General features: G+C 40.8%; 1 protein-coding gene across 20 annotated transcripts in view; it reads left to right on the forward strand.

The window, feature by feature from the left end:
- The window catches only part of myo18ab (myosin XVIIIA b), a 212,181-nt gene that overhangs the window by 41,616 nt on the left and 156,442 nt on the right, over window positions 1-14,123 (forward strand). For 11 of the 20 annotated variants that reach the window (XM_061280031.1, XM_061280023.1, XM_061280025.1 and 8 more), the window contains 6 exons: window positions 1,658-1,720; window positions 2,747-2,824; window positions 4,337-4,402; window positions 5,009-5,096; window positions 10,951-11,057; window positions 11,839-12,015. In XM_061280031.1, the coding sequence (XP_061136015.1) occupies window positions 1,658-1,720; window positions 2,747-2,824; window positions 4,337-4,402; window positions 5,009-5,096; window positions 10,951-11,057; window positions 11,839-12,015 (579 nt within the window). The remainder of the gene's footprint in view (window positions 1-1,657; window positions 1,721-2,746; window positions 2,825-4,336; window positions 4,403-5,008; window positions 5,097-10,950; window positions 11,058-11,838; window positions 12,016-14,123) is intronic. The other 9 variants (XM_061280032.1, XM_061280029.1, XM_061280045.1 and 6 more) reach the window with 4 other exon arrangements.

Below are 14,123 nucleotides of genomic sequence, written 5' to 3' on the forward strand. Positions count from 1 at the left end.
TGGATGTAATTTTTTTTGTTGGCGTTGATTTCTCCGACTGCCCGTAAACGCACCACCGCGCTTCGTGCGCGCACGGGACAGCAAACGAGCAGGTGATCGAGCAAGCGTCTGATACGAGAGCATTGCGGTCGCATGGAGCGTGTTTGAAGTGAACAGCAGAGAAGAAAGGCAAAGTGTTGTGAAATAAAATGCACAGAACGGATGCGCAAGACACGTCAGCTATATAAAGAGCGAGAGTTGTTTTCTTCCTATTCGTTTCAATTCACAGTTTAATTAGCAGTTTCAATCAGCAAATAACAAAATGCGTATTACAGGTAATATTTTATTTCACAACACTTTGCCTTGTTCCTTTGGTCTCTGCTGTTCATCCTAAAACACAAAGGCGCTCTTTAAGCAATGCGACAGTGAGCGCCCGGCGCGCTGCGGTTGCGCGACCGCACCAAATTAAGCTCCCTGCGCAGTGCGCACTGAGGTCCACTTAAATTTTAGAAAGTACATCAGGACTTTAAAAATATCTTCTAAATTTCAGCGACGGCTCTGTCACAATAATCGACCAGCCCGGTGCAGTTGGGCGGTCGGCGGCGCGCTACGGTTGAGCGTTCTCTCGCACGCTCTCTCTCTCGCTCTCTCTCGCTCTCGCACACACGCAAACCGGATATCATACGGAGGCCGCCATTACAGATGCGCAGAACGGATGAGCAAGACACGTCAGCTATATAAAGAGCGAGAGTTCAGTTCTCTACCTAAATCCGTATTACAGGTAATATTTTATTTCACAACACTTTGCCTTGTTCCTTTCTTCTCTGCTGTTCACTTCAAACACGCTCCATGCGCACGGAGCGCGGTGGTGCGTTTACGGGCAGTCGGAGAAATCAACGCCAACAAAAAAATTACATCCAGCCTAGTTAAGACCATACCAAAGACTATAAAAATGGGACCCATTGCCTCCCTGCGTGTGTGACGATCATTGGGACTTAAAAAAAAAAAAAAAAAGAAATTAAATTTTTTTTTTTAAAAAATTCATAAAAATTGGGTGCGTATTATACATGGGTACAAGCTTTTTTCCAGCATCAGCATGCCATTTTTAGGGGTGCGTACTATACATGGGGGCGCACTATACACGGAAAAAAACGGTAATTCACTTTCAATTTAGTACATTTGGTGATGTTTTTGGAGACACTTTCATCCAGACCAGCTCAGTGGCGTAGTGGAAGAGTGTCCGCCCTGAGACTGGAAGGTTGTGGGTTCAAACCCCGGCCGGGTCATACCAAAGACTATAAAAATGGGACCCATTGCCTCCCTGCTTGGCACTCAGCATTAAGGGTTGGAATTGGGGGGTTAGATCACCAACTGATTCCCGAGCGCGGCACCGCTGCTGCTCACTGCTCCCCTCTCCCCCAGGGGATGGATTAAAATCACACGGGGATGGGTTAAATGCAGAGGACAAATTTCACCACACCCAGGTGTGTGTGTGACGATCATTGGGACTTTAATTTAATTTAATTTAATCTGTATAAAATCAACGTGGTCTTTGTTCCTACCAGCTGATTGACACATAAGCTGATAATTACTTGCCCTGAGTTGTCTGCCATTCTATACTTTTTGTAATTTTTGCATTGATGCCTTTGGAGTGAATGTAATTCTGTTTGGCCTATAGGTAACACTGATCAGTCCCACCGAGGAGGCTCAAAAACGGCTAATGAGGATCTTCAGTGCACCTGTAAATGTCCGCACTGTCCGTTTGCATTGTGCGAAGTGTGCATTTTGCTTTCTGGGCAGTTGTTTTATTGTGATGTATGCATTGTTCTCGTGAAAGACGAAAAAAACAAACTAAATAACCAACATGAACTCCCTTGGTTGTCATAGCGAAGGTATTGCTGGTCTGTGATCTGACATCATCAACGAATATGGCAACTTAACTTGCACTGCAAATTAACCCGTGGTTGCCATTCCTCATATGCGTATTACTATTGTATTTAAAAAGAAACGCAGCAAAGGAAAGTGAAGGCAGAGTGCCTGTCACTCTCCTGCCCGTCGTTGCAGTGTGATGTGGTCGATCCCCTTTGACTATATCACTCACTGTTGCCTTGTAGTTCAGTTAATTACTAAATTCTCACCTTTGCTTGTCTTCTCAAAGTTGAAACGCTTAAGGAAAAGTATAAACTGTCAAGGGCATTAGATTTGTACCTATTAAGAATAAGCAACAGGTGGTCACGCAAGTTTTTTTGACTGTGGATGTACAAAGTCTACACATTGTATGATCATCCATTTCCGGCTTTAAAATTAGTTATTTTGTGGGTGTAGTTTGTAGTGACATTTTGTCATCAAAAACACCTCTTGAGTTTTTCCTATGACGTTATCATATCTATTGTAGTTTTTGTCCGTCACAAAGCATTTGAATAGGGTTGTGCTGACATTTTATATCCACTGTATACTAATAGTGAATGCTAAGGGTTGGGCCAAGTTTCAGCAGTTTATTTTCAGCAACTATTCTCTGAACTCTTACATTATTATAATTACAGATCCCAATTTGACAAGTGCTAGTTAGTTTTTATGACTGTAAAGAATTGTCACTAAGACTTGTCATTTGCACAATTTTCACTTGTTTTCTTTTTGCATTGTCTTCATCCAATGTTTCATAGTGACCTTGTATTTTTTTCCTCTTCTCTTTCTTTATCCCTCTCAATGGATTACACACATTGCTCACATTGGCTGCAATTGTCTCTCTGTGGCTACTGCGGTTAAGGTGGAGCCGCCAGTCAGTGTTGCGTCTACTGTCCAATCTACTGCCCTTGTAGCTTCACTGCCCCATAAGCCCCTCCAGGTATCAGAACTGTCCAACTTTCCTTTGGGCCACCTTACAGGAATTTGTACTCGAATGATTTGTCAGAGTGTAAGGCTAAGATTTCTTCCTCCGTTCCCTCTTTTCTCACGTTTAATTTCTGTATTTGGTTCATTTCACATTTGAAGGATACCATTTTAATTTGGTGTGTCACTGATTCATCTTTCAAAGCATGCATTAATATACTCTGCACGTCATATTAAACTACAAAACCTCTGTGTGCTTGTTGATGGTTTAAGATTTACTGTTATTTGGTCTTTATCGTATGAGAAAAATATGCGGTAATCCCTCGTTTATCGCGGACAATTGGTTCCAAGACCACCCGCAATAGGTGAAAATCTGTCAGCCTCTCATTTTTAACATACATGCATTTTTTTGTGTATCAATAAATGTATATTAAACCGTATAAGTGCATATGTTATCATTAGAACATTAAATAATAGTTTCAAGCATGTAAATACTGTATTAATAGTATAAATGACATACAGAAAATAATGTATAACTAATATAAATATAAATATGATACGTGTGTGCGTGCGCATGTGTGTGTGTGTGTGTGTGTGTGTGTATAACATGTAGATGTAGCTAAACTATACAGACTGTAAATATGTTTTTAGAACTCTTATATATAACTTTTTTATAACAAGGTACAAGTGTATGTACTGTAAATATGTTTTAGAACTCTTTTATTATATTTTTTTATATGACAAGGTACAACACTAAATATATTTTTAGAACTCTATTATAACAACCTTTTTATAAGTGTACTTACTGTAATTGTGTGGGCACTCCCTGCCTTCTGCTGGCGTGCGAGCAACCTTTGTGCCATAATTCCTCAATTTAGAATTTTTATTCTGTATTCTTGAATTTTGTATTAATTTTTTTTTTCTTTTAAAGATCCGTGATGTACTGAAGCCGCGATAAATGAACCACAATGTAGCGAGGGATTAGTGTATTTTTACTCTCTCTATTTATGGGCTGATTGGACATTGGATTGAGTATTCTGGCCCAATTTTATTTCATGCGTATTTTAGTGGTCAATTTATTAAGCAGATAAAGAAAAATTCCCATAATGGGTTGTTAAAATAGTCATGATTTTCTAGAATGATCCTTTGGCACGAGCTTTCTTTTTGTGATACCATGGTGTAACTGCTCCCAGTCAACTGATTCGCTGACAGGAGATACATACTTGCATCTTGTATCTAGGAAAATAGATGAATAATACTCACATATGATGCATGTACTATATTCGTCTCTCAGTTGTGACTGTAATTTTCCTACACTACAATATTGTTTTGTATTTGAATACACAAATATTACTTCAAAAGGTGATTTTAGACCAGTTAGTGGCTCATAGTTCAAATTACTATGTCCAACCTAATTTGGTAACGATATTTTAAATATTTAAAAACTACTCTGTATTGTTTCTATTTCACATGTTCCCATGTTTTCTTTGCTCAAGTGAACTCTAACCTCCTTTTTGCTGGCCAAAAGGAATCAGTGGAAGAGGACTCTGTAGCCCTCCTTCAGTCATCTCATGCTGCTTCTAAGCAGTCCCAGGTCTGATCTGCACAATACCTGAGTTTATACCTCCACACAGAAATCACAAATCACTGTTAAGTGCTGTGTTACAGTCACCCGTTTTGCCTGCTGAGTTTAATTTTTCCGAGTCACCTTTTTGTTCTCAATAATCATGCCTAGCTTAAAGGGGACATATTATGGAAAATTTACATTTCAGTTTCTTACTAACAAACAGCACTGCTTCTGACGTGCCTCCTCACTCATGAAATTTGAAATAAACAACAACGATTTTTTTTGCATTTTGACAGAAGAATGTTGAACATTTTATTTAGACTCCAGGGAGTTGTTTTACACTGTGAAAATCATTTGTAATAATGTGTCTCCTTTTGAAAGATAAAAGCTTTGCTTATTTTTTCATTGTGTTTTTGCCCGTTGATAATTGATGGATGGAGGTGTGTTGATGTGCTTTCCACACTTACAGATATGACTTTGAAGGAGCATGTATTGCTCAATGGACTTTCTTCAGTCTATTTTTCACTGCATGGTCCACCTCTGTTAGGGCTGGTGTGGAACTGGAAAGACACCAGGCTGACTTAAAGTCATCTCCATGGTGCCTTGGTCACTTATTGTCTCTTTGTCACTTAGGTAAAGACGGAGGAGCAGATAGCAGCAGAGCGGGCTTGGTATGGCTCTGAGAAGGTCTGGCTGGTCCATAAGGAGGGCTTTTCCTTGGGTGAGTTAACACTGCTTTGCATGTCCTGGTTTGAACCATTACAAGATGATCCTGATTCATGACATCCTCCTACTTGTGGGTAGCAGTGACGCGTAAGCATCTGGGCTCCATGTGGCACTATGAAATAACAGTAATTTCCCACAAGCCTTTGTGAAAGACCTGGATTATTGAGACATCGCCATAACGTCTGGACGACAAGACGCCAATTTTTTCCCCTCACTTTGAACTCATGGCTTTGAATGTGACGTGATTATGGATTTTTACTAAAGAGCTTCATGTCACACATTTACTGATAGTCTCGTCACATTTTGCGTGTGAAAACGAAGAGGTTGAATAAATATTTGGGGATAGCTAAGTTTAAAGTTGGAACGGGTTGAATTAGTTGAAAAATTTAGAAATTTTTGAGAATTTGGATTGAATTTCAAAATTGAAAATTTTGAATTTTTGGTAAGTGGGAAGTTGTGGAATAGGTAGGCAAAAGATGAACATTTGAGAGTTGGAACTGGTTGAATCAGTCAAAAAATGTAGAAATTAGAAGGGTAAACGTAGGTTGTTTAAAGTTGAAATGAGTTGAATCGGTTGAAAAATGTAGAAGTTACAGCAAATGTTGAATGCCCCATAGAGAATGAATGGGAATTAAAAAAAAAAAAATTGCGGCAACATTTTTTGAAATTTGGAACAAAATGAAAACTACGGGTTTAAAAGGTTCACTTCGGAATTCGAAAGTTGAAACGGGTTGAATCGGACAAAAATTGTAAAAGTTAGCGCAAATGTTGAATTCCCCATAGAGAATGAATGGGAATTAAAAATTTTTTTTTGTAAAAATTAGAGCAAATGTTTAATTAAGGTCACTTCTGGTTTTATTTAGTGCACTTCTGGTTGAATTAAGGTCACTTCCGGTTTATTTGGGCCACTTCCGGTTTAGCTGAGGTCACTACTGGTTTATTTGTGTCACTTTAGGTTTAATTTAGGTCACATCCGGTTTATTTGGGTCACTTCGGGTTTGATTTAGGTCACTTCCGGTTAGATCTGGGGCACTTCCATTTTAATTTAGGTCACTTCCGGTTAGATTTGGGGCAGTTCCGGTTAAATTTAGGTCACTTCCGGTTTGATTTGGGGCACTTTCGGTTCACGTCCTGTTCATGTTGGGGCACTTCCTGTTCATTTTGGGCCCTTCCTGTTTGTTTTGGTGCACTTCCGGTTCACTTCGTGTTCATTTTGGGGCACTTCTGGGTTAATCCAAGATGGCCGACACACTGTGGAAGTAGGGGAGAATTGATGAACTGGGTAAGTATAGTGGAAGTTGGGTGAAGGGGGTGGATATGGTAAGCAAAAGATGAACAGTTGAGAGTTGGAACGGGTTGAATTGGTTGAAAAATGTAGAAATTAGAGATGAAAAACTAAATTTTGTGAAATTTTGCGGAAATTTAAAATGGGAAAACGTGAATTTTTTGAATTTGGCAATTTTGGGAATGTCAAGAATCTTTCCGAATGGGATTTGAATGTGCTGAATGATGTGAATTTCAAACTGGAACGACGTAAATCTGAAACGTTGAATGTGCCATTAAGAATGAATTTGCGAATTTTGCAAAAATGGACAATTTTTGGAAAGAGAAAATGCAAGCGCTTATGTAATGAATATTTGGAATACGTCAAAAGTGGAATGGAGTGAATCGGTTGAATTATGCGGAAGTACCGTTTTTTTCCGTGTATAGTGCGCAAAATTTTACTAATTTATTGTCCTAAAATCCGGGGTGCGCATTATACATGGGTACAAAAAAAAAAAAAAAAAAAGAAATTTTTTTTTTTAATTTTTTTTTTTTTTTTTTTAAGTCCCAATGATCGTCACACACGCAGGGAGGCAATGGGTCCCATTTTTATAGTCTTTGGTATGGTCTTAACTAGGCTGGATGTAATTTTTTTTGTTGGCGTTGATTTCTCCGACTGCCCATAAACGCACCACCGCGCTTCGTGCGCGCACGGGACAGCAAACGAGCAGGTGATCGAGCAAGCGTCTGATACGAGAGCATTGCGGTCGCATGGAGCGTGTTTGAAGTGAACAGCAGAGAAGAAAGGCAAAGTGTTGTGAAATAAAATGCACAGAACGGATGCGCAAGACACGGCAGCTATATAAAGAGCGAGAGTTGTTTTCTTCCTATTCGTTTCAATTCACAGTTTAATTAGCAGTTTCAATCAGCAAATAACAAAATGCGTATTACAGGTAATATTTTATTTCACAACACTTTGCCTTGTTCCTTTGGTCTCTGCTGTTCATCCTAAAACACAAAGGCGCTCTTTAAGCAATGCGACAGTGAGCGCCCGGCGCGCTGCACCAAATTAAGCTCCATGCGCAGTGCGCACTGAGGTCCACTTAAATTTTAGAAAGTACATCAGGACTATAAAAATATCTTCTAAATTTCAGCGACGGCTCTGTCACAATAATCGACCAGCCCGGTGCAGTTGGGCGGTCGGCGGCGCGCTACGATTGAGCGTTCTCTCGCGCGCTCTCTCTCTCGCTCTCTCTCGCTCTCGCACACACGCAAACCGGATATCATACGGAGGCCGCCATTACAGATGCGCAGAACGGATGAGCAAGACACGTCAGCTATATAAAGAGCGAGAGTTCAGTTCTCTACCTAAATCCGTATTACAGGTAATATTTTATTTCACAACACTTTGCCTTGTTCCTTTCTTCTCTGCTGTTCACTTCAAACACGCTCCATGCGCACGGAGCGCGGTGGTGCGTTTACGGGCAGTCGGAGAAATCAACGCCAACAAAAAAAATTACATCCAGCCTAGTTAAGACCATACCAAAGACTATAAAAATGGGACCCATTGCCTCCCTGCGTGTGTGACGATCATTGGGATTTAAAAAAAAAAAATAATTTTTTTTTTTTTAAAAAAAATTCATAAAAATTGGGTGCGTATTATACATGGGTACAAGCTTTTTTCCAGCATCAGCATGCCATTTTTAGGGGTGCGTACTATACATGGGGGCGCACTATACACGGAAAAAAACGGTAGTAGAAGGACAAAAAAGTGAGGAGAATAAAATTGAAGAAGAAGAATAAAGTGAATGGAGTAGAATAACATAAGTGTGAAGGCCTTCGCCTTCACACTAACTAGATGTGTACAGCATTGTTTGGACAAAAGTATTTCTGGGTGTTTAAGGTTGATTGCTTATTTAGGGGTGCCTCATGAAGTGATCAAATGTTGCTACTGAAAACTCCAATGTGGCAAAAATGATAAAATGTTGATATGATTTAATGATTGTTTTAAGGCTGTTAGAGATGAAAGGGTATGAACAAAGATTATTACAGTCATCAGTATTATCACATCATTGTATAATTTGCTGACGACACGACTCTGGTGGGTCTCATCACCAAGGGAGACTAGACTCAATACACTGCTGACCACGTGGTGCAGGGACAACAACCTCCTGCTGAACGTCGACAAGACCAAGGAGATTCTTGTGGACTTCCGGAAGGGTCACACCCAACACCTGCCGCTGACCATCGACGGTGCTGTGGTGGAGAGAGTGAGCAGCGCCAAGTTCCTGGGGGTGCACATCAGTGAGGATCTCTCCTGGTCCACCAACACCGCATCACTGACAAAGAAAGCCCAGCGCCGCCTGTACTTCCTGCGGAAACTCAGGCGAGCGAGCGCCCCTCCGGCCGTCATGACTACATTTTACCGCGGCACCATTGAGAGCGTCCTCTCCAGCTGTATTGCTGTTTGGGGTGGCGGCTGCACTGACTACAACTTGAAGGCCCTGCAGCGCATAGTGAATACGGCTGGTAAGATTATTGGTGCTTCGCTCCCCTCCTTGAAGGACATTTACACCTCCCATCTCACCCGCAAGTCGACCACGATTGTGAGTGATGTGAGTCACCCCGCTCACTCTTTGTTCGAGCTTCTGCCCTCTGGGAAGAGGTACAGAAGCCTGCGCTCCCGCACCACCAGACTCTCAAACAGCTTCATACTCCAGGCTGTCAGGATCCTGAACTCGCTTCCCCGTTCTGCGTAGCGTTCTGTACTTTTACTGTCTGTATGCACACTGGCTTTTATTCGTTGTGTTATCTATTTATTTATTATTTATTGTTACTCTTATTATTTATTGTTTGTGCCTTCTTGTTTTTTTATATTGCGTCGTTTACTTGTATGTCTATCGTGTAATATGTTTTGTCACCGTGGGATAGGGAAAACGTAATCTCGATCTCTTTGTGTGTCTCGGCATGTGAAGATGTTGACAATAAAGCAGACTTTGACTTTTTTTGACTTTTGACTTTGATACTAGTTACATGCATCTATAATGTACAGTATGTTGAAGCTTTATTTAGCATTGCACTACAATCTTTGCACATTAGTCATGTATAGAGCAGCAATGAAAATAAATGATCATCCGTGATAAACTGAAATGTACTTACACCATGCCTCACTTAATGGCTTTTTTTTGCCCCCCTTCGTTGTCTGCATACAGTCCAATTCTCTTGGATTACCGTATTTTCCGCACTATTAGGCTTTATAAGGATTATAAGGCGCACCTTCAATGAACGGCCCATTTTAAAACTTTGTCCATATATAAGGCGCATCGGATTATAAAGCGCATAAAATAGAAGCTATACTGCAAACAAACTGAGGTTGACTAGGGTTGCGGTATGCATCCACTAGCCAATAACCAACGAGCCCTCTGTAAACAATCGCGTTTCTCAAACGATCTCCTATAAAATGATCGGAACTGACTAAAGTTCGATCTAACGCATTGGTACTACTTACCTATGTTTTCCTTCCATATCGATCCGTAGATTTACTCGAAACATTAACAGAGCAGCCTATTTTGACATGAAATAGCCTCGTGCGTATAGCAGCTATCGTTATAGCATTAGCCATCCGCAAATTCCCATGAGCCTCAGCTCGCAATCTCCCATGAGCCTCAGCAAAGTGTAAACAATCACGTTTCTCAAACGATCTCCTCTAAAATGATCGGAACTGACTAAAGTCCGATCTAACGCATTGGTACTACTTACCTATGTTTCCCTTCCATATCGATTCGTAGATTTACTCGAAACATTAGCAGAGCAGCTTATTTTGACATGAAATAGCCTGGTGCGTATAGCAGCTATCGTTATAGCTTTAGCCATCCGCAAATTCCCATGAGCCTCAGCTCGCAATCTCCCATGAGCCTCAGCAAAGTGTAAACAATCGCGTTTCTCAAACGATCTCCTATGAAATGATCGGAACTGACTAAAGTTCGATCTAATGCATTGGTACTACTTACCTATGTTTCCCTTCCATATCGATCCGTAGATTTACTTGAAACATTAACAGAGCAGCCTATTTTGACATGAAATAGCCTGGTGCGTATAGCAGCTATCTTTATAGCATTAGCCATCCGCAAATTCCCATGAGCCTCAGCTCGCAATCTCCCATGAGCCTCAGCAAAGTGTAAACAATCGCGTTTCTCAAACGATCTCTTATAAAATGATCAGAACTGACTAAAGTTCGATCTAACACATTGGTACTGCTTACCTATGTTTCCCTTCCATATCAATCCGTAAATGTACTCGAAACATTAACGTAGCAGCCTATTTTGCTGGTGAAAAAAATCTCAGCATTACCTGGTACGGTTAATAACTTCTCCTTCTCCTTTTCCTTCTCCTTGTCCCTCTCTTGCTTCTCCTTATGATGCTTCAACTGCTCCTCCTTCTCCTCTTTTTTTTCTTCTCCTTCCCCGATTTCTGTTCATTTCATTATGATGTAGCTCCCTGCCTGTTGGTAACACAAGTGTATATATGACTGACACAAATGTATGCTGGCTAATGTGAAACTATTGTCGTCTTTGCTCTATGCGCAGCAACGGTGGTAAAAGCTGAGCCAGGGTCCCTGCAAGAAGGCAAGGTGAAAATCCAACTAGAGCATGATGGGACAATACTTGATGTGGATGAGGATGATATTGAAAAGGTGAGTGAAAGAATCAAGGAGAAAAATAGATGACTGCCTCATCTCTCTCCAGTATTCCCTTGCGAGTTCGAAATTCATCACAGTTCATCATTCACACACCCTCTATATTGCACTTTTTAAGCAATATCATGAGCAAAACGTCTTCCTTGCCACAGGCGCTCACTCCAGCTTACTGACAAACAGGTTAATGTCCTAAAAATCCATAATATTGCGGCGATCCTTTTAATAATTTCAGAGGTTGAGAAATACTAAAGTCTCGCACACAAATTTAAACAATATCCGATGTTATTGTGGCACTCACTCGGCGAGTACTTCAGCACAAAATTCAATGCGAGTATAGTGACGTGCTTCGTCCATGAAATGACGAGGAGGACATGTACAAGGTTAAGGTGGTCTTTTCAAACGGCTCTCCGCTTCATGCTTCTGTGTTCCTCATTCTGGGGTAGGCACTTGAAGCTTTGGAGAATCACAACAGACCTTTTCCTCGTCTGGGAAAGCCAGTTTAAAAAACAATTGAGTATTCTTGTAATCACACAAATTGGCGACAGTGCAACAAGCTCCCAAGTCATGTAAGACGATCGCTTAAAATGGAAAGGTAGACACATATGTCATTAAACAGACTTCAGCATGAATGAAGGTGGTGTAACAAAAACATACATACATTTCTCATTTCTGGATGAAATGTAAACTTTTCCAAAATGATTGTTTTTTTGTATAGCTTGTTGCACATATTTTACATGGATCGAAATATTTATTTTCTGACTTAACCTGCTTGTTTCAGGCCAACCCTCCATCATACGATCGGTCCGAGAATCTGGCTTTGCTGCTCTATCTTAATGAATCCAGTGTGATGCATTGCTTGCGGCAACGCTATGGAGGAAACCTCATCCACTCCTATGCTGGACCCAACATGGTGGTTATTAACCCTGTCAGTACAGCCTCCATGTATTCAGAAAAGGTAACTGACAAATATATCTCAAACATAGACTACAGTAATCGCCAAAGAAATTAAAAGATGAATGGGCTGCATTTATGTTTTGGTTTTTTTCTCAAAATGCAGGGCAGGGCTGTTAAAGGCAATGAAGCAGTTACGTGGCCTCAGATTTACTCATTGCTGTCAAATTTAGGCAACCGTAAAATGTCATATACCGTATTAGCCTGAATCTAAGACAACCCTGATTATAAGGCGACCCCCTCTTTTTCAAGACTCAAGTTTGAAAAAAGACTTTTTGAACACCAAATTTAATTTTTATACAGAAAATGATTGTATCTGAAACAAATGATCAGGACAATATATTCGAGAGAAAAAGCATGTTATTTTGCCTCCTTCAAATCATGCAAAAACTGTCTATCACATCTTAATATCTGAACATTTAAATATGTAAACTAAAGTGCAATCACATTTGTAAATGAATGGCTTCTGTTTTTTGAAATGTAAATAAACCAATCTACTGTGACAAAATTGCAATAACTGCATTAACTATCAAAGTGAAGTCTAACTGTAACTGTAGTCTTGAAACAAATCTGAATAAGGAAAAACATTGCAATAAAATAATGCAAACTGCTACCGCTATTGTTGGGGAGCCTGAGGACTGTATAGTTGGCTCGGATGGTTATGCGCTTTTCGCTCCCGGGTGTCGGTCAGAACACAGAAGGAAAGACGTGGTTCAGTTTTGATTGCTTTACTGAATTATTGGCAAAAAAGTAACAGGCACTGTGGCTCATAGGGGCATACAGACAAACTGGCAAAAGGCTATAGGCACATGTTTGGCCGTAAGGATGTGAGAGCAGGTGTGTGTAGTGTACATGGGTGAGTCTTTTAGTGTGTGAATGTGTGTGTGTGTGTGTGTGTGTGTGTGCGTGTGGGTGTGTGTTTCTGCAACAGACATAAATACAGCACGTAAGTCAACGCTCAACTTCTGACGTCACACACTAGTAAACGGCACACATTACAGAACTAACTGCGCGTAACGGTTCCGCTATACTAAATAACCATAAAGGAAATACTCTCGACAACAAACCAAACACAAGTCATTGAGACAACATTTGCTGGCGACCCTTAGTCGCCGTGCCGCTGCGTAACGGCTGTAGTCATGCGTGTAAGATGCGAGGCAAACTTAAATCAAACGTCAATCAATCAATCAAACGGCACGCACACGAAGCAAACCGCGATCGGACAAATGGCACAACAGTGGACAGTAGTAACAATGAAATGTATATACAGTCAAACCTCGGTTTTCGACCACAATCCGTTCCAGAAGGCGGTTCGAGAAGTGAATCGTTCGAATTCCGAATCTATTTTTCCCATTACAAATAATGAGGAAAAAATTAATCCATTCCAAGACTAAAAAAAACGCCTTTTGTAAGCATTTTTTCATTTGCGCATTTTTGTCCGATCGCGCAACTGCAGCGCACCGCCGAAGGCGCAACCGTAGTGCGCCGCCGACCGCGCAACTCCACCGCGCTGGTCGCATTATTGTGACAGAGCCGTCGCTGAAATTTAGAAAATATTTTTAAAGTCCTGATGTACTTTCCAAAATTTTAGTCGACCTCAGTGCGCAGGGAGCTTAATTTGGTCCGATCGCGCAACTGCAGCGCGCCGGGTGCTCACTGTCGCATTGCTTTAAGAGCGTCTTTGTGTTTTAGGATGGCTTTACTGCTCCCACTTGTTTTCTTTGGAGGCATGATTAGGAGTTAATACAATCCTCAAAGTAACAAAAATACAATAACAATGAACGGAGTCAGTGGGCATCTGGGTTGTGCGGTCGGGTTTTCTCGGGTCGTCTCGGCTCATCTCGCGAGGTTCGACCTCCGAATTTTTGTTCGACAACCAAAGCAAAAAATCTCGTGTTTTTCGTTCGAATTCCGATTTGTTCGAGAACCGTGACGTTTGACTATACTCACTTTGTGTCAAAGATGCACATGATCACAGCAACATACTCAGTCGATACCGGCAACCTTTAACTTACCGCTGCGCACAAGTGAATGGGTATACTGTCCCTTAATGTAAGACGACCCCCACTTTTTCAGTCTTATTTCAATGCAAAAAACATGGTCTTATATTCT

This window comes from Syngnathus typhle, linkage group LG6 (genome assembly GCF_033458585.1).
Source record: "Syngnathus typhle isolate RoL2023-S1 ecotype Sweden linkage group LG6, RoL_Styp_1.0, whole genome shotgun sequence".
Taxonomy (NCBI): domain Eukaryota; kingdom Metazoa; phylum Chordata; class Actinopteri; order Syngnathiformes; family Syngnathidae; genus Syngnathus; species Syngnathus typhle.